We start from the raw sequence: 22,593 nt of genomic DNA on the forward strand, positions 1-22,593 counted from the left end.
CAAATTCTACAAAGTTAAAGAGACTAGACATAAAAGTGTTGAGTTTTAGATTAGGGGTCTTTGATGACATTAGAGTTTCAATGGAGTGGTAGTAGCAGAACCAAATTTAAGGAATGTAGTATTTGCACCACGTATAATCACAAATGACTGTTTTCCCAAATTTATGTAGAATTTTTACTCACCAGTAAGAAAAAAATAGACACCTGGCTATGATAGGCATTTTGCAGAAGAAAGGTTCCAAATGACTCATAAACATATGAAAAGATCTTCAACCTTATTCATAATCTGAGATATTAAAAATAAAATCTCAGTGGTATACCATTACATACCTATCAGATTGCAAACATTGAGAAGTCTGTGATAATATCAGCTGGGTGACAATATCAGCTGGTGAGTATATGGACCAGCAGGAGCTCTAAGATTGGGAGTAAATTGGTACTGTGGAAAGGTTTTTGAAATTATCTGATAAAGTTGAAAATAAGTAGTAGCAATTCTAGGGATATACTTGTGCACAAATATGCTAAGATACATGAATGGAAATGTTTCTTGTAAAATTGTTCAGATGAAACAGGAACTCCATTGTCCATTAATAAACTATAAAGCATTTAAAACTAATAATATATATAATTGTATGTAAATCCAAATGATCTAAAAATAAAAAAGTAAAAAAATGAATTCCAAAAACAATAAGCTAAAGCTAAATGTTCCAATATGAATGAATCTCCAGAACACAAAGTTGAGTCAAAGAAAAAGTACAAAAATATGTGTGGTCCAATTCCATTCTTAGAAAGTTCAGAAACAGGCTAAACTGTGTTGTTTAGATTTGCATGTGTTGGTTGTAGAACTATAATGAAAAATATACCATTGATCTCCAAAGTCAATATAATAGTTTCACATTGAGGTAGGCAGGTTTTTAAGATGTAGTAGAGGAATATGAGGGACTTGTGAGGTTCCAGTAATAATGTTTGTTAAGATGTGTGTTGGTTATATGGATGTTTGCTGTAAAATTGTTCATTGCGTGTGTTGCATGTACTTTTTCATTTGTTATTTTACAGTAATGCATCTTATGAAAGGAACTACATAAGGAAAATAATCATATCCATGAGAGTAAAATGTGAAATAAAAATAGGTTTCAAAGTAAAATATGAAACAAAAATTGGTTCTTTCAATACCATCAAGAACAGATGGTATTAAAAGAACCAACTTGAAGTCCCGGAAATGAAAAAAAAAAATCATTGAAATAAAAACTCAATGCACACAGTAAACTAAAGACCGAACACAAAATTTATGAAGTCAGTACTGAGGAATTTACACAGAAGCACCTAACAATTGCTGGAAAATGTGAAAAGATAGCTAAGAGATATTGGGGGCAGAGTAGATTGAGAGGTTCTAACATTGTTACTTTACCCTGCTGAGGAACTTTCTTATGTTGGAAGAAAATAGGTGGTATGTACATTCCAGTAAACTTAACTATTAGTGATGGTACATGTTAGGATGAGCTTAAAGTATATTTTGTAAATAAAAGTGATTGAACACATTCAGCAGCCCTAATTGGTTCTTTTGGGTATATGAGTAGTTAAAGGTTGAAAGTTCAAAAGGCAGTGTTTTAAATAAAATTATTGAGTCACTTACTGGGCCAAGAAAAACATTTCATCTCCAATAGGTATGCTCAGAGGAACTTTTTTTATTTCTTAACATTTTAACAGTAAGTCATAATCATAACTTATTTTTAAAAGTATTTGCTTTAAAATTTTTTTGCTGTAAAATGAAGCTATATATATATATATATATATATATATATTTTATACTTATATAAAACTTATCTTCCAGAGAAGTAATACCTTTAATCTCATAAAGGGAATTGTGATCTCGTTCACAGAAATTTTTTGTATATATTAAGTTGGAAGGAATTCATCGTTCCCTAAAGGAATGTATATCTTTATCAAGTAGAGCCATCTTTGTAGTGGTGGTATGAATTCTTGGTCTCATTTGTCCTAGTTTATGATCTTTTGTTTTTCCAAGAATGTAATTGACGATGGCATTACCTAAAAAGTGTGTGTAGATTTTATATGCAGTTGTCCTTAAGCTTGTGAAATATGTTTAGATGTGACTTGGAAAGATACAAACATATTCTTGTTTGAATGTAACTAATTATTAAAAAAATATTTAAACAGTTGAACCCACTGTGAGCCTGATAAAAGGGCCAGATTCTTTAATTGATGGAGGAAATGAAACAGTAGCAGCCATTTGCATCGCAGCCACTGGAAAACCCGTTGCACATATTGACTGGGAAGGTGATCTTGGTGAAATGGAATCCACTACAACTTCTTTTCCAAATGAAACGGCAACGATTATCAGCCAGTACAAGCTATTTCCAACCAGATTTGCTAGAGGAAGGCGAATTACTTGTGTTGTAAAACATCCAGCCTTGGAAAAGGACATCCGATACTCTTTCATATTAGACATACAGTGTAAGTAAATGGTAACATTTACTTTTTAAATATTTGTCAGCATGTTTATCAAACTATTTTTAGTTTGAGTATTTAATAGCTTTTCCTTGTTTATTTTTGTTTTTCTTTTAATTTTGTTTGTTTTCATGGAAATTTCATTTAACCAAAACATTTTTAATCACTTTTGTAAAGATGGACAGATGACTTTAAAGTTGCTCTCCAACTTAAAATTATATAACCATTTCCTTTTAAGATCTTAAAAGTAGGCTGGACTTAGGGAGTTATGACAACTTGTCCCTCAAAATGTACAATGCTAAAGGGCAAACAACTTCTACATTCTAATTAATTGAGCTGTTATTCAGTTTCACCAATGCTCACCATCTTGTTTCCTTGTTGTTGTTGTTTTTGAGATGGAATCTTGCTCTGCCGCCAGGCTGGAGTGTAGTGGCGCGATCTCTGCTCACTGCAACTTCCGCCTCCCGGGTTCAAGTGATTCTTCTGCCTCAGCCTCCCAAGTAGCTGGGATTACAAGTGTGCACCATCACACCCTGCTAATTTTTGTATTTTTAGTACAGATGGGGTTTCACCATGTTGGCCAGGATGGTCTCCATCTCCTGACCTTGTGATCCTCCCACCTTGGTCTCCCAAAGTGCTGGGATTACAGGCGTGAGCCACTGCATGTGGCCTTATTTTCTTTGTCTTTCCTATATGCATATTAATTAGTTTGAAAAGTTTCTTAGTGTTTAATACATTCTTTGTGATTTGTATACCATTTAAAAATTTCAGGTAGTAAAAAAGGTGATGGCTGCAGATAGCTTATAGCAAAGATAATGAAAATTAGGAACATTAGAAAAAGTAGGTTCTGCTTTTACTTCTATTCATGTGCAAATTATAAATCTAGGTGTTTTTGAGGGAGTTCTATTCTTTGTTGTTGCTACTTACTTGCTTTTCGATATGACATGCATGGAGTTTTAAATTACACATATTCATACACTTGGTGTAATCGTTTTTAAAGCTAATTCCCAGGATCTTTTTCAACCTTTATAGGGTTAACTTGAAAAGCTATAGTTTAAAAAATGTTACTACCATTGCATTCTTAAATGCTAATACCAACTTTTCTCAATTCTCTGGAGAATCCTGTTAAAATTTTTCTTTTTCCTTTTCCTACCTTGCTTTTACAGAGTGTTAACTTTTTTCTTTTTCTCATAAAATTCAGATCCCAATTGGAAGTTAATGTATTTTGTATATCCATATATGTTTACCTTTCCAGTGTCTAATAATGACTGATATTTTCAATTTTTTTTTTGTTTGCTTGAATGAAATCTTAGATATATTTCTTCTAATGTAAGTGTTTATAATATGGTATTGATTTGTTGGCTTACTCCTAAAATGTTCTTAGAATAGTCATGACATTTTTCCTTTTGTAAATTGGAGACCTATAAGACATGTAAACAAATATTGTCTTACAGCACAAATTTATACCTCAATATTTAGAGATATCCTCTTGGGATACTTTTATGCCTAAACTCACAGGTATCTGGACTGTTCTTTCAGCAACATTTTTTAGTACCACTTTTAAGTTACAAAAATATTTGTTAATCTTTTTTTTTTTAATTTCTGAGATAATTGTACCTTATTAAAAGTTCAATTTTTTACCACTGTTTTGTAAATTTTGCTTTCCAGCAGGACAGTCTTCCCTGGCAGAGGTAAAGACTGATCTGGTCTCTCTCTCTAGTTTCTCATCAGATCATGTGCTGCTAACTTAGTTTTCTGTGTAGCTCACAGAAAGCTAGAGAGTCTCTGCATCATACATAACTAGCACTTCATTGGGGAAGCGTTTTATCACCTCCAGCCCCATCCCCAACTTAAATTAGGCCTTTCTTTTTATATTCTCTCTTAGCGTCCTCCTCTCTTTCTTCTTGGCCCTCATAAGGAGTTTTAGTTAAGTATTTTTAAATGTCATCTTCCCTATTACTATTAGAATATAAATTTTATGTATATAAAGTCTGTGTGTATACCAAACACCTAAAACAGTGTATTATTTCTTTTTTTTTTTTTTTTGAGACGGAGTCTCACTCTGTTGCCCAGGCTGGAGTGCAGTGGCGCGAACTAGGCTCACTGCAAGCTCCGCCTCCCGGGTTCGTACCATTCTCCTGCCTCAGCCTCCCGAGTGGCTGGGACTACAGGCACCCACCATCACGCCTGTCTAATTTTTTTGTTTTTGTATTTTTTAGTAGAGATGGGGTTTCACCATGTTAGCCAGGATGGTCTCAATCTCCTGACCTCATGATCCTCCCGCCTCGGCTTCCCAAAGTGCTGGGATTACAGGCGTGAGCCCCCGCGCTGGGCCAAAACAGTGTATTATTTCTAAGTGCCATGCCTGGCACTTATTAGGAGCTAAACAGAGTGATGGTTGAATGAATGATAGTTATTGGACTTAGTAGTTTGGAAGTATGTATTTATATTGCTGGTAGATATGGATAATTGCTCATTCAACTAGTTGTGTTGCACATATGCTAAAAGACTTTTGGGTACATGGAATGGATGAAAATTCATGTTTTAGCACATTTGAGGCCCTAGCTAATTTACTTCAGTTTTAAGTATGTAGTCATGGAAAGCCTGTGTCACATCTCTACATGACCCCAATATATTAATTAATTGTAACATAGGGAATCTAGTCACTGTAATTGACCGGATATCTCTTAGAATATATTTCCTTTTAGATTAAATATCTCTTTAAAGACTGTTTTATATGGTGACTTGGTACTACATGGTACTTAAATGCCATGTCTTATTTAATTAAATACTATACTGTATTTGCTTTGTTCGTGTATCTCTACATCTCGCATAATAGGATTCTTACGTTTTGCTTTTGGTGATTATAGGTTTATGAATATTCCTTAACATTCAGCATTTCTAATTACTCAAACTGTATGTAATAGAATTGCCTGTTTGGGGGGGTACTCATTCTCCATTTTATTCTTTCAGTCAGCCAATACTTATGGAGTAGTGTCTTCCATATTGATTGTACATGTTGAGACTAAGGAAAAATGATTCCTGTTCTTCTAAGGCTTTGTCTATTATCTTAATATTTTATCATGTATATTGCATTTATCATTAACAAAAGGTAATCTGTCCTGTCATGCATTTATTTTATAGATGCTCCTGAAGTTTCGGTAACAGGATATGATGGAAATTGGTTTGTAGGAAGAAAAGGTGTTAATCTCAAATGTAATGCTGATGCAAATCCACCACCCTTCAAATCTGTGTGGAGCAGGTAATGTTATATACTTCGAAAGAGAAATTATCTAAAAGTGAAACCTTCTTAAATCCGCATTCTAAATTGTTTTTATCTATATAATACATGATTATAGTAATAGCAGAAAATTTTAATTAAATTTTCTGTCTTATCCTGCCCCACCTGTCCCCACCTTCCTACCCCCTCAGTTCTGATCTTTACAGGCTACTTTAGCAATTTTAGCAGTTTCTTACGGTTAGTTACAGTCAGAGGTCTTAAGCTGCTACTACTTAATAGTTTTTAACATTGTCAATTGACTTCTTAGATAAATATAATTTTATGTCTACTCCTTCATTTACAAACACACCCATATACACACATTCCTACCTTTCATAGTCCAAACGAAATTTTAGCTATTTTTAATTAAACTCAGTAATCACTGTTTGCTTCTCTAGGACAGGTAAATATTACTAAGAGCTAAGTAGTAGTATACCAGACTTCTGTTTTCTCTTGTCTATAGCTATTTGTTTTCCTAATGGCTAATATTTGCCTCTTTTTACTTGTGTAGTTACTATGTGCATAATTTTCTTTCTCTGAAATTTCAAACTGTTATACCAAGGTTTTTATTCATATTTTGTCAGTATTTAGGGCCTATTTTGATCTCCAGATGTATCTATCAACTTGAATAATTTTCTTATTTTTTGGTCATTTCCCTCTTTTTTATTCCTGTTCATTCTTTTTGGAACTCCTGTTTATTGTATAATAAATATCCTTTCTTTTATATTTTCAGATGGTCTTATTCTTCCTAGAAGATTTTCTTGTTTTTTTTTTAAATTTTCCATTGACTTAATGATACAAATTTTTTTTTGGCCTGTTTTCAGTTTTTAAGAGCGTCTTCTCATGAGACGGAGCATCTTCTCATTGAATATTCGTTAGAGAATGAGAAGATGCTCTTATTAACTGAAAATAGGCCTACAATAAAAATATGTTATTTTCATAGCACCCTTTTCTTATTTTATGAGTGTAGTATCTTTCTTGTTTCTTCCCAGGGATACTAGAATTATTTCTTCCCCAGATAGTTTTTTTCTGCTTTCTACATACTGTCTCTTTTCCCTCCAAGTTCTTTTATTTTTTGGTTTGGTCTTTCATTATGTAGATATTTCTTAATCTTGTTTGTTGTTTAGTCTTTCACAGTGAAGCATTAAAATAAAATGCTTAGTGGATGCTCTCTCTGCAATGGGGATTGCTCATTAGATTCCACTTAGAGTAATCAGGTAGAGATGTGATTATTTTCCTGGGGAGGCTCCAGATATCACTAATAGAAGAGTGGAAGTCTTTATTTCGTGGCCAGTTTATTTCTAGAATTAACCCGCATTTTTTTGCCCGAGAGATAAATGTCTGGTATTTGTACAGAGTCGGGAGGAATCTGTTGTTCTGTTGTGTATCTTTTAACTTGCTCTTGGCCTCCTTCTAGTTTTCTGAGGTACAGTGAGTTGAACTCCAAATTTTTTTTTGGATTCTTTGGACCAAATTGGCTGCTTTCTCATCCATGTGTTTTTCATAAGCAACCCTTCACCCTGAAGTACAACTTTTCAACTTTGGCACTATTGATATTTTAGGCCAATAATTAGTTTTTTGTAGTGTGCAGTCCTGTGAATTGTAAGATGTTTTGAAGCATCCCTGGGTTGAGAAACACTGACCTAAGGCATATATTGTTTTTTAAATCTATTTTCTGTCTTCTAAAAGTGTGTTGAAACATCTTGTCTGTTGAATTCTGCCTCCTGTTTTCTCCTCTAGGGTTTTTAATAACTTTTTAATTTCTGTACTGTTTCTGGTGGGATTTTATGGGAGTTAGGAAGCACTATATCCGGTCAATCAGTTGTCTTTAAGCCTGGATACTATTTTAAAGGTAGAGAAAACCTTTTAATTTACATTTTTTTTTAATGGGAAGCAGTCATTAGTTAAGATTTTTATTTGATAGAGTGTTTCTAAAAGCCATGCAACTCTGGATTCTCATCCCAGTGTCTAAACTTCTATATGTCTTTTTTGAGTAAATCATTTAACCCCTCTAATCCTAAATTTCCTTGCCAGTAACAGTACTTCATAGAGTTTTTGTGAGGTACAGACAATGAATATAAGTCACGTAACATAGACACAAGGGCATAGAAGATGCTTTTGTTGTAGGTTTAATGTGATATTTAGATATTTCTAAGTCATTTTACAATTTCTCAGAGAATTAAAGGGATTAAAACTTTGAGCCCAAAGTACAAAGGTAATTGTTAAGACATATATAGTTTATTTTCATTGTTATCCTTGCAGAAAGTTTATCTTTTGAAAGCCGATACTTGCAAAAATTTTCTTTCCAAAGCCTTCTAAAGAAAAAGTTTAGGTGCTTTTGTTTTTGTTTTTTAAACCATGTAAGCATATTATCTTTATCCTTCAGTGCTGAATTGAAGTACTACCAACTCCAAAAGATTTTACAGAGTATTTTACCACTCACTACACTTGAGATCGCAAAACAAAATTATTTTATCTATTCTTCAGTGTTGATTTGCTTCTTTACACCTTTTTATTATTGTTTGTTCTTATTCCCTGTGTAATCATTTGCCAATCTTCTATGTACTTACATAATTGGAAATAGAGACTACATTTTATTTACTTCTGTATCTCAGCACCACCAGCAAAGCAGAGTATGGCAAATAGTGGGCTCCTAGTAATTGAATGAAGGAATAAGTGAATAAACTTTTTGAAAATCTACTTAGCCTAAACTGTAGTAGTTGAGCACCTAGGTTTACTTGACTTTTTAATCTTCTTTTCTTTCTTTCTTTTTTTTTTTTTTTTTTGAGACAGAGTCTCACCCTGTCACCCAGGCTAGAGTGCAGTGGTGCCATCTTGTCTCACTGCAACCTCCCCTTCCTGGGTTCAAGTGATTCTCCTGCCTCAGCATCCCAAGTAGCTGGGATTACAGGCACCCGCCACCATGCCCAACTAATTTTTGTATTTTTAGTAGAGACAGGGTTTCTCCATGGTGGCCAGGCTGGTCTCTAACTCCTGACCTCAAGTGATGTGCCCGCCTCGGCCTCCCAAAGTGCTGGGATTACAGGTGTGAGCCACTGTGCCCGGCCTTATCCTCTTTAAAAAAACCAAAACCAAACAAACAAAAACCTTTAAGCTTTAAAAACACTTGTTGTTTTTTTTGTTACCCTCAGGTTAGAAAAGTGATTTTTAGCAGTATGCCTAGTTCCATTACAGTGAATGGCTTTAGAGTTCTCATAGTGGGACTCTACATGGTTTAGAGTAATATGTATACTGGGTATAGGACCTCTTAGCCAAATTAGTGTAAATACTGTTTTAAAGAGTTATTATTGATACCAAGTGGTGTCTTGGTTTTTATTGTCACAGATGCCCACCTTACAAGTGAAATTATTTTATAGGAAGACCCATTTTGCTGTTTTAGAAACTATCTTTGGATAGAGCACAGTGTCTATTTGCATTAGCATTAAATGATGCTCTATAAATATGTTATAGAGGGTGCTAAATCATTACATATTTAAGTGAGATAACTTTGCATGAAGAAAATTGTAGATATGTCATGAATAGATCTCTGATTCAATGAGAATTTTAATTTATTTGATACTGTATGTATGTCTTCAAATAATATATTTTTCTAACTTCCAGTTTTCTGAATAAAACTTTTTTAATTATATTTTTTCTCTGCTTTTCTCCCGTTTTATTATGTTGGCAGAGCCACTCTTACATGGACTGCTATTTTGGAAGAATGGGTGTTCTTAATGGCCTTTATTCATTCATCTTTATTAAAATGAAAATTTGTTACTTTTTTATACTTTCATAATGAATTTTGTCTGAGATACTTTTTTATTTTGACTAACATCTCAAACATATAATGCCTCATTTTAACTAGCTGTCAATAAATATAGTCTGAAGATATTTAAAATAATTTTATGCATTTTAAAATCTAGGTTGGATGGACAATGGCCTGATGGTTTATTGGCTTCAGACAATACTCTTCATTTTGTCCATCCATTGACTTTCAATTATTCTGGTGTTTATATCTGTAAAGTGACCAATTCCCTTGGTCAAAGAAGTGACCAAAAAGTCATCTACATTTCAGGTAAGTTACTATCTGCTTGCAAATTGAGCTATTTAAAATATTTCTGAATAATCATAGTAACAATATGATCCTAAGCAATAATTTGTACTTGTAAAGATACAGATGCCTCAGTGTGAAGTTTTTCCAAATAATCTAAAAGGAATATGATAAAATAATCCTATCCTGAGATAGGTATGTAATGTGGCATCCTTTATTGAAATGTCAAAGTGTCTGTGCAACAAGTTTATTTACGTTTTGATGCCTGTACATATAGTTAATTTTTCAGTTCAACAGTACTATTTCTTTAATACATAGTATGACTTTCTAGATTCTTTTATCTTTACACTAAGAACAAATAGTGATTTTTTTCTTTTGCTTTGATGGCCACTTTGTACACAGTTGTCTAGTAAATAAAATGGAATATTAAATTTGATGGCTTGTTAAATAGCGTTGTTTCCCACTTAATATGGGACTGTACCATATTGTGTTACTGAGAGGTGAAATAGGAATGCTACTGAAAATGTGTTAATGAAATAAAATTTGTGATGTTTTTTATTGTCCTTAAACTACTAATAGCTTAGATTTTTCACATTCTGTTTGTTTCACTTTGAATATTTTTGTTAATTTGGCTGAGTATAAATTTTGGCATTTGTAAAATAGAGAGCTAAAAATACATCTTTTCCTGGTTGTGGCTGCAAGTAATAAATTATCAATAGAATGCTTATTTATAAAAATTCAATAAAATATTTTGAGCATCTCCTTACTGATTACAAGAATGTAGCAATCTTCCTGTCTAACAAATGGAAAATTAAGAGGTAAAAGGAAGAGAACCTAAGAAACTCAGGTTTGTATGGTAATTATGGATTAAATAGTTAAGGGTTTTATCTTTGTTCAAATCTAAAACTAGATAAATTAGAGGTTTTGGTGAAATTTTGTGCTTGCTTAAGTGTTATATTCTCAGTCCTTGTGTGATCAGTCTAAGAAAAGTACCACGTATTATATTGTCTTAGAGCACTCACCAGAGTTTTTAGTTGTATGCTCATTTCTTTGCTTATTATTTATCTTCACAATTCAGCAATTTGTGCTTGCTTTATTCACGACTGTATACTCAGCAGTGAGCATTGTGCCTGGCACATGATAGAGGTGCAAACTTTCTTTTTTTTTTTTTGCATGACTCTAGAAAGAAGCTTAGAGCTGTATACATCCCTAGCCCTTTCTGCCAGTATCAGTACTTTGGTGGAAATCTGTATTTTTTTTTGTTTTGAGACATGGTCTCGCTGTGTCACCCAGGCTGGAGTGAGTGCAGTGGTGTGATTTCAGCTCACTGCAACCTCTGCCTCCCAGGCTCAAGCAATCCTCCCACCTCAGCCTTCAGTAGCTGAGACTACAGGTACGCACCACCATGCCCAGCTAATTTTTGTATTTTTTGTAAAGACAGGGGTGGTCTCTCTGTGTTGTCCAGGCTGGTCGTGAACTTCTGAGCTCAAGTGATCTGCCCACCTCAACCTCCTAAAGTGCTGGGATTACAAGCGTGAGCTACTGTGCCTGGCTGGAAATCTGAATGAGGTTACATATTAGTATATTACTCTCTCTTTAGTTAGAGAATAAGCCAGGGAAATGCATAGTTAAAATATACTTAAGGACTGTTTATTTTGTTTCTGTTGTGCAATTTGGTGTGGGTTATTACTTGTAAACCTTAGACTCAATATGTCTATGTAATCATTTAAATATCAAGGCTTGGCTGGGCGTGGTGGCTCACACCTGTAATCCCAGCACTTTGGGAGGCCGAGGTAGGTGGATCACCTGAGGTCAGGAGCTTGAGATCAGCCTGGCCACTATGGTGAAAACCTGTCTCTACTAAAAATACAACAATTAGCTGGCATGGTGGTATGCGCCTGTGATCCCAGCTACTCAGGAGTCTAAGGCAGGAGAATCGCCTGAATCCGGGAGGCAGAGATTGCAGTGAGCCCAGATCGTGCCATGGATGACAGAGCGAAACTCTGTCTCAAAAAAAAATAAAAATAAAAATAAAAATAAATAAATATCAAGGCTCATTTTGGACACTCTTGTATGTACTGATTTAATAGATAATATCCTAAATTTATACTCTTTTATCATTCTGAGTCCAGTGTTCAGTACTCTTGACTTGTGTGTCCAATTGCCTATTAATGATCATTAAATCTATGTAGTAGTCTAATAGGTATTTACAACTTAACATATTCAAAACCAAGGTCCTGATCTTTCTATTGCTCCTTGATACCAAACATATTTCTGTACTCATCTTCCTTCTTTCAGTTACTGGTACTTCTTTCCTTACATTTGTTCAGGATACAACCCTTGATAGTTATTCTTGATTTTGCTTTTTCTCTCACACCCTAGTTAATTCATTAACAAATCAATACCAGCTCTTCCATTATGTTAAATATAGAATCTTACCAGTTCTTCAACTCTTCTACTACTACTACTACACTAGTCTAAGCCATAAGCCACTCTTATTTCACTATTACAATAACCATTTAATCTCCCTACTTTGCCTCTGTCCCCCTTCAGTTTGTCAGCAAATGAGCAGCTAGGGTAGTTCTTTTAAAGGACATGTCAGCTCATGTCACTCCTCTCCTCAAAACCTTCCGTGGGCTTCCCATTTTACCCACAATGAAAACCAAATCCTTACAATGACTTACAAGGCTCTGTACATGCCCTCCTTCCAGATGATCTCTCTAATTTCATTTCTTACATGTTTTGCTCATTGGCTGAGTCACTACCGGACTCCTTGCTGTTCTTCAAACATAGCAGGCACATTCCTACCTCAGAGTCTTTTGCATTTGCTGTTTTCACTGCCTGGAATGCTTTTACCAGGTATCATCAGAGTTCTTTACCTCACTTCTTAAGGCCTTCACCTTCACCCTTTTCAGTGAGGTCTTCCTTCATGATTATATTTGAAATAAAATACCCTCCCTTCTCACCCCTTTGCTACTATTGGTCCCCTTCTTTTTCTCTTTAGCACGTATTGCCATGTAACCCCATGTATTGCCATGTAAATATGTAAAATATTTACATATTTTATTGTTTTTATATGCTTGTCTGTTTTTACCCTCAGAACATAAGTCTAAACATAAAGCCTGCTTTAATTACTGCTATATTTCCATTATCTACAATGATGTTTAGCATATGATAGGCGTTCAGTACAGTTTTGTTGCATGAATGAATAAATTTGAGAATAAAACAATCAGGAATCAATTTACAAATCCAGAATCTGCTTTTATGTAACTTAACTCTTTAAAAAGGGAAATCAAATTTTGAGTAAATACGAACAAAATCACAGTTTCAGCACTTTCAAAGAAGTGGCGTTATATGAGATAATTTTTTTTTTTTTTTTGGAGACAGTCTCGCTCTGTCGCCCAGGCTGGAGTACAGTGGCACTATCTTGGCTCACTGCAACCTCTGCCTCCCGGATTCAAGCAGTTCTCCTGCCTCAGCCTCCCAAGTAGCTGAGACTATAGGCACACGCTGCCATGCTCGGCTAATTTTTTGTATTTTAGAAAGAGACAGGGTTTCACCGTGTTGCCCAGGCTGGTCTTGAACTCCTGAGCTCAGGCAATCCACCCACCTCAGGCTCCTAGTGTGCTAGCATTACAGGTGTGAGCCACTGCCCCCAGCAGAGAATTGTTTTTTTTTTTTTTGAGACAGAGTCTTGCTGTGTCGCCCAGGCTTGAGTGCAGTGGAGCGATCTTGGCTCACTGCAGGCTCCGCCTTCCGGGTTCACGCCACTCTCCTGCCTCAGCCTCCCAAGCAGCTGGGACTACAGGTGGCCGCCACCACGCCCAGCTAATTTTTTGTATTTTTAGTAGAGATGTGGTTTCACCATATTAGCCAGGATGATCTCGATCTCCTGACCTCATGATCCACCCGCCTCGGCCTTCCAGAGTGCTGGGATTACAGGCATGAGCCACTGCACCCAGCCGAGAATGTTTTTTTTTTTTTTTGGTAATCAGTAGTTAGACTTTACTTTTCTATCCAGAGTCTGTAACACAGCATACTATCCTGAGGTTAGTTAACTCATCTAACAACTGCTTGGAGTATGTCAGGTATCCTAGGTATAATGCTGCCTTTCCAGAATGACTATTTAGTAAAACCTAGTAGGCTTTTACAAGAGTAAGAAGCCATAATTCACAAAATAAATGACCAGTTAATCTTTTTCATTGTTACATGTACTCATTTTCCTCTAGGAAAAAAATGTTACCTCAGTATTAAAATAGATATTTAAAAATTTGAGAAATTATTTTTAATATATGTAAAATAAATGCATCTTAGGACTAGAGATGAAAAGTTCTGCTCAGAACAGAATAAGCAACTCTGAGGGAAATTGTTCTTAATTTTGTTACACATTTTCCCACATTGATAAATGTAAGATTTTGGATAACAGGTTTTTGATTTAGGATTGCAATATTCAACCTCAGTTATTAAATTCTACTCTATTATATAATAGTAATATTCTCAAGAGGTATAGTAGCTCTTTGACTAGTACTTACTGACTACTGGAAATTGTGTTTTTCTGGTTTGCTTTTGATGTATATTTTTCCCTTAACTAATACCTGTTTCTTATCTTTAAATTTAGAAAAGCAAATTTTGATATGTCAAATAAGTGCCCCTATGTCTAAAACTCTTATTCCTGTGCACAACTTGAATTTCAGGTCATATTGATTTTAGGATCCAAGTGTAGTATCAAACTTAAGAATTTGCTTACTTAGCAATCCTTAAGCATTAAAATGCATTATTTCTTATATTTAAACAACCTATATGAAGTCTAAAAGAAAAATAAGCCAATTAATTTTTATGACACTAAAAATATACCTTAGAAGACTAAAATATGCCTTTTACGGGGCATTACATGACTATTTTATGGTTTGGCAGAACTCATTAGAAAAGGAAACTTAAAGTTCTTCATTTGGGTGAGAAGAACTATAAAAGGCATTATATCCATTATATACTCATTTATCACACAGTCAGCAAAGAGGATGAAAAATAATATCTAACTGAAAAATGAGGAATACTTTTGGGAAGGATTTAAAATCATGATATGGTGATTAAAAATAGTCCTACCTTATAATAATTGTGACTGTCATTGTAAATTAGAAAACAGAAAAAATATTTTGCACACATTGTCATATTTCCATTGCTTAAAATGCAAAATAATGAAGTATTAAATGGCCTCTCTTTCATGGAATGATATTACCAGTGAGGCTCAGTTATTTTTAACACTGATTAAGGAGTGGGATGGTAGGTTGAAACATTTCTAGAACCATCAACAAAAATAAGATTTTAAAGTAACCCTTTTGGTTAGATTTTTCTCAAAGCCATATTTTGTTAAATCTGAGTGAAATGGACAATAGATGACCATTTGTGTTCATATAAAGAAATTTGCAAATAGAAGTAATAAATGTCAGGGTTTCATTATTTAGGATACTTGGTAAAAATGTGTCTTATTTGGTGAGAGCTCAAATATAGTCACTGTTCTGAAAAAAACTAGCATATAAAGAACCATGAAAAACTTTAAAACTCTACTGGCAGAAAAGTATTTAAATTATAAATAATTAGATTATTTTTACTTTAATTTAAATATGCTACCAGTTTATTATATTTTTTTCTTTGCGAATCATTATAAGGATGACATTCAATACATTAAAGTTGACTTTCCCGGTACTTCTGCTTCCTCAGAAAATACATGAATCGTCTTATTTAATTTTTAGTCTATATTTTTAATGTTCTAATGCTGTGAAGTTGCATTACGTGAGACTTTACTACTTCTATATTAGACATGATCCTTCAATTCTACACTTGTTTTCTTGGGGTTGAATTAGTTCCATTAGTGAATGTTTTCATAAATTAAAACTTCTTTGATTCACTTAAATATACTCTGTTAACTAATATTCATCTCAAAGTACTTGACAGGGTTACCTGTTATAAATTTAAACTCAAAATTAGTTATATTGTACTTATTAAATTTTATACTGTACTTGCTAAATTTTTACCACATTCTATACATATGGCATTCCATGATGAAACCTGTTCAGTAAGTATTTTTCTTTAGCTTGTAATATTAGAATAACTTACCCCATGTAGATTTAGTATTTTTCTAACAATCATTTTTTAAAGCTCTATCAGTACCACTCATTTAAAAATTAATTATAGGAGATTACCATTTGGGTCATTTATTTCTTTCACTGTAAAGGAAACAATATTTTTAAACTTATCCTTTCTTCAAACTCTACAGTTTTGTGTTACATGACCTATAAATACTACTTAATTGATAATTAACCAGTCTTTAATTTTTGCTATTTATGTTTAGTTGCTTTTTAATATTACTGGCTATTTACTCTGTTATCTAATGTCAATACACAGGTTCATTTGCATCTAATATTTAAGTATTATTAGAATGTTCTCTCTAAAATATTAGCTGTTCTTTTTGAGACTCCATCCTAAAGTAATGACATTAAATTTTGCAGATACAGTTGTTTTTAAATTTCTGAATGTTTAGATAACTTGCCCATAGGGTGTTAGACATGGTGATGACATTTTTATTACTTTATAACATATTTTTACTTTGTCTATTAGTTTCCTTTGATAATAGCCTATCAGGCTAACATAAGTTTAAACATATGCTTTTTTATTTTTTTAAATTACTAAATAATAGTGTTTACCATATATCTCCTTCCAAAAATTTTGAGCTTTTTTATTTAAAGAAAATATTTTTGAGAGAATTATTAAACCAACAGCTTATACTATGCCCACTTAACAAGAGTCTATAGTTTTTCATTCTTTTAAAGATACGCTCAGCTCTTATAAAAATAAACCATATTATTAATAGGTAAAATGGATATTAAGAAAAACTAATTTTTAATTCTTTTTATTTTCTTGAGCTACTGGCTAAGAAAATGTACATTTGAATTACTTGATTTACTTTTTTGTTATAGTAATTATTAAGCTTGCTATGTAATAGGACACTTAAGTAATACTCTTCTTTAGAAAAATAAGGACCTCTTTTCTGGAGTACAATATCACTCATAAACTTGGAATGGAAGAATTACAACATAGGTTTACACCATAGGTTTTATTCCTTTCTCTTTATTGGTGACTGACTAAATGTCAGTGTTGTTTTCTTTTTAAATAGATGAGTACCACTACATTCTAATCTTAATCAAATTAAGAATGAAAAACTATTGTTACTATGAATATATATTAACTGTGCTGTCTTGTCAACTTGCTGCTGAATCAGCCTGCATTGACATTCTTTGCCTTTCTGTGTCTTCTCTATCTTTACTGTTTCCATTAGATCCTCCTACTACTACCACCCTTCAGCCTACAATTCAGTGGCATCCCTCAACTGCTGACATCGAGGATCTAGCAACAGAACCTAAAAAATTGCCCTTCCCATTGTCAACTTTGGCAACAATTAAGGATGACACAATTGCCACGATCATTGCTAGTGTAGTGGGTGGGGCTCTCTTCATAGTACTTGTAAGTGTTTTGGCTGGAATATTCTGCTATAGGAGAAGACGGACGTTTCGTGGAGACTACTTTGCCAAGAACTACATTCCACCATCAGATATGCAAAAAGAATCACAAATAGATGTTCTTCAGCAAGATGAGCTTGATTCTTACCCAGACAGTGTAAAAAAAGAAAACAAAAATCCAGTGAACAATCTAATACGTAAAGACTATTTAGAAGAGCCTGAAAAAACTCAGTGGAACAATGTAGAAAATCTCAATAGGTTTGAAAGACCAATGGATTATTATGAAGATCTAAAAATGGGAATGAAGTTCGTCAGTGATGAACATTATGATGAAAACGAAGATGACTTAGTTTCACATGTAGATGGTTCCGTAATTTCCAGGAGGGAGTGGTATGTTTAGCAACCACTGAATGTGACTTAACTATGTACAATGTTCATTCACACTAGTTGATCATTTTCAGATTGTTCATACTTTTTCTTGAGGAAGAATAAGCTTTTTCAAGTTGATTTTCAAGCTTACTTTTTATATTCTAATCTGACAAATGAAAATGTAAAATCTGAGTTCAGTGTATCTAAGCTGCTTTACAATTTTTTTTCAATGCTGTACTACTGTCTCAAGATTTAAATTTTAATGCAGAGTACTTTATTGGTGTGAGGCACACAGGTAAGAAGAAATGTCAACATTAAATGTATGACTTATTTGGTACAAAAATTTTTTAAAAAGGGAACTACCTTGACATTGTGTATTAAATGTTTACCTAAGACTATAATCTCAAGTATGATGTTTGTTTAACATATACCTCTCAAAATTTATCACCACTCAATGACACTGCATCAAAATTGACTATAAAACTAATTCAAGAAATATTTATATATATTTTTTAATATACAAAAAATATTTAGCCTGATGGAATGGCTTTCCTTTTCAAACATTATTTTCTAAGTTTCTATACAAATGAAATCTTTACCTCTGCATATTAATGAGCCTTGCCATAATTACTGTAGAGTGGCTTTTCAAAGATATTTTGTTGCACTAAAACTGTGGTAGTAAACTCAGTGAACATGATGTGTGGAAGAGCATAATTAGCTGGTCAATATTTTTGTCCAAAATACCTGCAAGAGTAATAAAATACATACCTTTCAAACATGATAATTATTAGTTTTTTTTTTCCTTTCTGGAACATGGATTTTGGTACATTAGCAGTAGCCTTATGTTAATGCTTTATGTCCTAAACATACTAATAGAAATGAAAAGACGCAGAGAGAGCATTTCAGAATACTGAAGTACTAGTTTTAGAAATGAGACTTTCAGCCAACAATCTATAGAAAGAATTTTATGGACCATCTTGTTTTAGTTATTTAATGTTGATGTTGTTCAAACAGGTAAATGTACAGAAAGAAAATTTTAGAGTAAACTTGGGAACATTGGATATAAGTAGAAAAATCTAGATTATAGAATTAGTCGGTAACACTTGCTAATGGACATTGGCATTCATCTCCTTTTTCCTCCTAAGTGTATGTATGTGTTTTAAGATTTCTGTTTTTACAACTAAAACTGGAAACATGAAGTTTTTTGTTTTTGTTTTTTTACATAATTACATATATTCCTTCTGAATCATTTATCTTTTGAGAAAGAAATGTTACCTAAACTTAAAATGTGCTTTTTGTTTGTGAGGTAATTAAATTGCTTCTACAGTGGAGGCTTACAAAATTATTGTGACAACTATTTTGAAGCTGAAAGGATAGTTTTTCTATTGCTAAGTCATTTGAAAAAGTGACCATTTTGCCAGTGAAATGAAGTGGAAGTTAGTAGGAGAATCATAAATTAAATATATTATTTTGTTAATAAAAAGGCAAAGTAGTAGGTACTTTTTAAACCCTCCCAACCAGCCCTTTCTCAATATTCATCAAATCTAAAACATTTAGGGGGCAAAATTCTAACATGTTCATGGTATCTTGCAAATAGTGAAAGCTTTATTCTGAAGGATTATAAACTAGTTTTCTTCATTTTAACTAGCACTATTTTGTGGAAATTAGAAACCTCTTTTATTTCTCTTCCCAAAAGTAATACTTATTATAAGGCTGTAGTATCAGGTTAAGGATACAGATAAATAAAGTTCACTTATATCTTCTTACAAATGTCTGGGTTTTAATATGGTTAATCACTTATATACAAATACTACAACTTTTTAGTGCAAGTTTTTGGAAGAAAACTTTTTGATAAAACACTGTGATTGATGTGACTTTATTTTTAATTTAAATGATGAGGTGGCCAGAAGAAAGATGGGTCTAAAATTTCTCCCCATGAAAGATGTAAAACTATGGCTTTTTTTAAAAATCAAAATTTCATCTTTTAAAATAATGGTTTGAAATACTGTATGGATCTGAACAGAATAATCACATTTAGGATTCTATATAAATCTCAACTGGAGTATAATCTGAAGGAAATTAGCAATGTATTTTACGAAATATATTTCAAAAATATAAATACTGATTATGGACTTCCTTTTACATTGTTGTTATGTGTGCGATTAGGTTTTTTTGTTTGTTTCTTTTGTGTTTGTTTGGCGGGAGAGGGTGACCTGGAAAGCCACAAGTGAGTATTTGACATATTCTGTATCCTTAATCCAATCATTTGGCAAACTAAAAGGTTTCTGTGTTGTAAGAATCTGATACTAGTGCTTAAGACTTTGGGAAGCATTGCACTGTTGTTTATTAGAACTTTATGTATATTTACTGTACATAGAGACTTGTTTGAAAACATGAATAGTCATTAAATAAACATATTGTTAAATTAGTTTTTGAATACCAGTGATATTCATAACTACTTGACAGGTATATATGAAAATTCTATCGTGAAAAAAATGAATATTGTACTATTTTTGGCCGTATTTATATTTATTTCTTTCATATGGTTTGAACTGTTTTAGCATTTTTGTAAATTCACTTGAGAGTTTTCTTTCATACTGGTTAAAATATTTCAATGATATAATGAAGATGAATGCAACTCTTATTTTTCTGCCATTTTTTATTAAAATACATTGAAACTAAAGTAGGCTAGGGGTTAACTTTAAAAGTGATATTTGAGAAGTGCTTTAGAGTTGAAAGATTTAGTATTTTACCACGTGCCTAGTAGGGTTCTATTTGCTAACTCTAATATTGAGGAAACTATTAAGGTTTTCAGTAGTAAGTGTTGCTTCTAATAGCCATATACAGGAAAGTTTTATAAGATAACCCACGGCTAAATATTTTGCATTAAGGAGCTGTAGGAGTACAGTGTATAAGTACAGAAATTGAGAGAAATGTAGTCATTTTATATGTGAAAACATCTGATTTGAGTTTTTGATAAATACTGCTAAAGCACAGTATATGAACAAGTAAGAAGTTTATGTATGAAAGTAATCAATGTAAAATATAAGAAAGGAATAAATGGTACCCATTTTGAATTTTTAATTCTAATAGGGGAGTAGATTGTAGATTGAATTGTCTTTCCTATTTACTTGTTAATTAGAAAATGCATCCTTCATAAATAGCTCCTTTCTCAAATTTTTCGTATATTGTGTTGGTGTTTGGGTTTTAGTTTGTACCAGCGCTAAGTTTTGGTTTTGTTGTGTTTGGTGTTTTTTGTTTTGTTTTGTTTTGTTTTTTCTTTTTTAACCAACCTGTGTATTAGGTGTTAGCCCCAATAGCCATGCATGAAATCTTTAAATAAAAGTTAAAAAAGTTCTTTAGAGGCATATTTCTGTAATAAGTTTATTGCTCTATGTTACCTTCTTTGTCCTCATATTTACTAAAGTGTGTGTGTATGTGCGTGTGTAACCTAGTTTATTTTAATTATCAAAATGTAATTAATGATTTGTGGGAATCAGAAACCTGTTTTCCTAAAACAAGACTGTAATATCAGATTGAGGATAGTTGGCATGTTGGCCACTGTAAAATTTTTTCCTTTTTTTTTTTGGTGGTTGGGTTTTTTTGTTCCACTTTTAAGTTCAGGGGTGCATGTACAGGTTTGTTACACAGGTTATGTGCCATGGTGGTTTACTACACAAACCCATAACCTAGGTATTAAGCCCAGCATGCATTAACTATAATATTTTATTTTTAATTAACCATTTAATTCCCAATCATGAATTAACATTCTCCATAGTTATAAATTATCTTATCTCTGTAGCCCTAGCTGTTAAAACCCATTTTAGATGTTTTTGCTATTACTTTGGCATAAGCCAAATTTTATATATTGGCTTTCAATTTGGAATTAACACATTTCATAAGGTATTTCTTAAGTTGACATTTAGTGTTTTTTACTTACTACTTTTTGTGAGCTACTTTGATTAGAAATGCCATTGCTTTGAATTGTTTATAATCACCTTGTGATGCATCACTTTATTTCCTATTTCTGGCTTTTTAAATTGTATTTTTTAAACTATTTTTGACCAGGGTTTTTCTTTGATAATACACAGTTAGACTGGGTTGTTTTGTTCCCTTCTTGGTATCCCAATGAAAAAAATTCATGCATGAAACAGTCTTTGAGGGGTTTGCACAGTAAACCAACTTTCATCTGTTTCTTAAAATGCTTTCTGTTTATATATTTCTGGGTTTTTTTCTGTTATAGTCCAGTCACCTGCTTTTTTGTAAAATACATATATACTTTGACTTGACACTTTGACTTGAGTAGTGTTAGGTTTTTATCAAGAGCTTGAAACCAAAATTGTTTACAAAAGTTTTGCCTTGTATTCCCTTAGGTATCATTTATTTTCTTGAACCTTCGTGACAGTTATGTTTATTTCAATTTAGAAGGATAAAACATGATTCAGTTTTGGGATATATCTTGTTTCATTTGCCTTTTAATAGCTGCTGTTTTTTCTGGCTGGTTGCTAATGAAGCTGATTGAAAGTGACCTTTTAGAGCAATGACCTTTTAGAGCAATAACTTTAAAATGTAATCTTCAAAACATGATTAATAGTTTTAGAGCCTCATTTCCTTATGTGCATAATATTGCTACATAGACATGATATGCAAGTTGTACAGTCTCAATTATGAGAAATATCCCAGGGAAAACCTAATTGTAAAGTGACAGTTCTATCTAAAAGCCAAAGGTAGGATCTAGGTCACTTGGCCTTTCTTAAAAAACAACAACAACAAAAAGCTTCTTATTATGGAAAATTATACAAAAATAGGACAGAATAATGAAATGGACCTCCATGTACTAGCTTCAGTTATCATCAGTTCCTGGTCAGTCTTATTCGATTTAGACCCCTACCTACATAATCCCTCTTGATATTA

The 22,593-nt window shown here is 32.9% G+C and overlaps 1 protein-coding gene across 6 annotated transcripts in view; it reads left to right on the plus strand.

Moving 5' to 3' along the window:
• The window catches only part of NECTIN3 (nectin cell adhesion molecule 3), a 128,289-nt gene that overhangs the window by 44,816 nt on the left and 60,880 nt on the right, over nt 1–22,593 (plus strand). For 3 of the 6 annotated variants that reach the window (XM_031009476.3, XM_055383958.2, XM_055383957.2), the window contains exons 3-5: nt 2,175–2,471; nt 5,610–5,727; nt 9,669–9,820. In XM_031009476.3, coding sequence (XP_030865336.2) covers nt 2,175–2,471; nt 5,610–5,727; nt 9,669–9,820 — 567 coding nt within the window. Of the gene's footprint in view, nt 1–2,174; nt 2,472–5,609; nt 5,728–9,668; nt 9,821–17,129; nt 20,108–22,593 lie in introns of those variants that run through there. The other 3 variants (XM_031009475.3, XM_055383956.2, XR_008678720.2) reach the window with 2 other exon arrangements.

Source organism: Gorilla gorilla, chromosome 2 (assembly GCF_029281585.2).
Source record: "Gorilla gorilla gorilla isolate KB3781 chromosome 2, NHGRI_mGorGor1-v2.1_pri, whole genome shotgun sequence".
Lineage (NCBI taxonomy): Eukaryota > Metazoa > Chordata > Mammalia > Primates > Hominidae > Gorilla > Gorilla gorilla.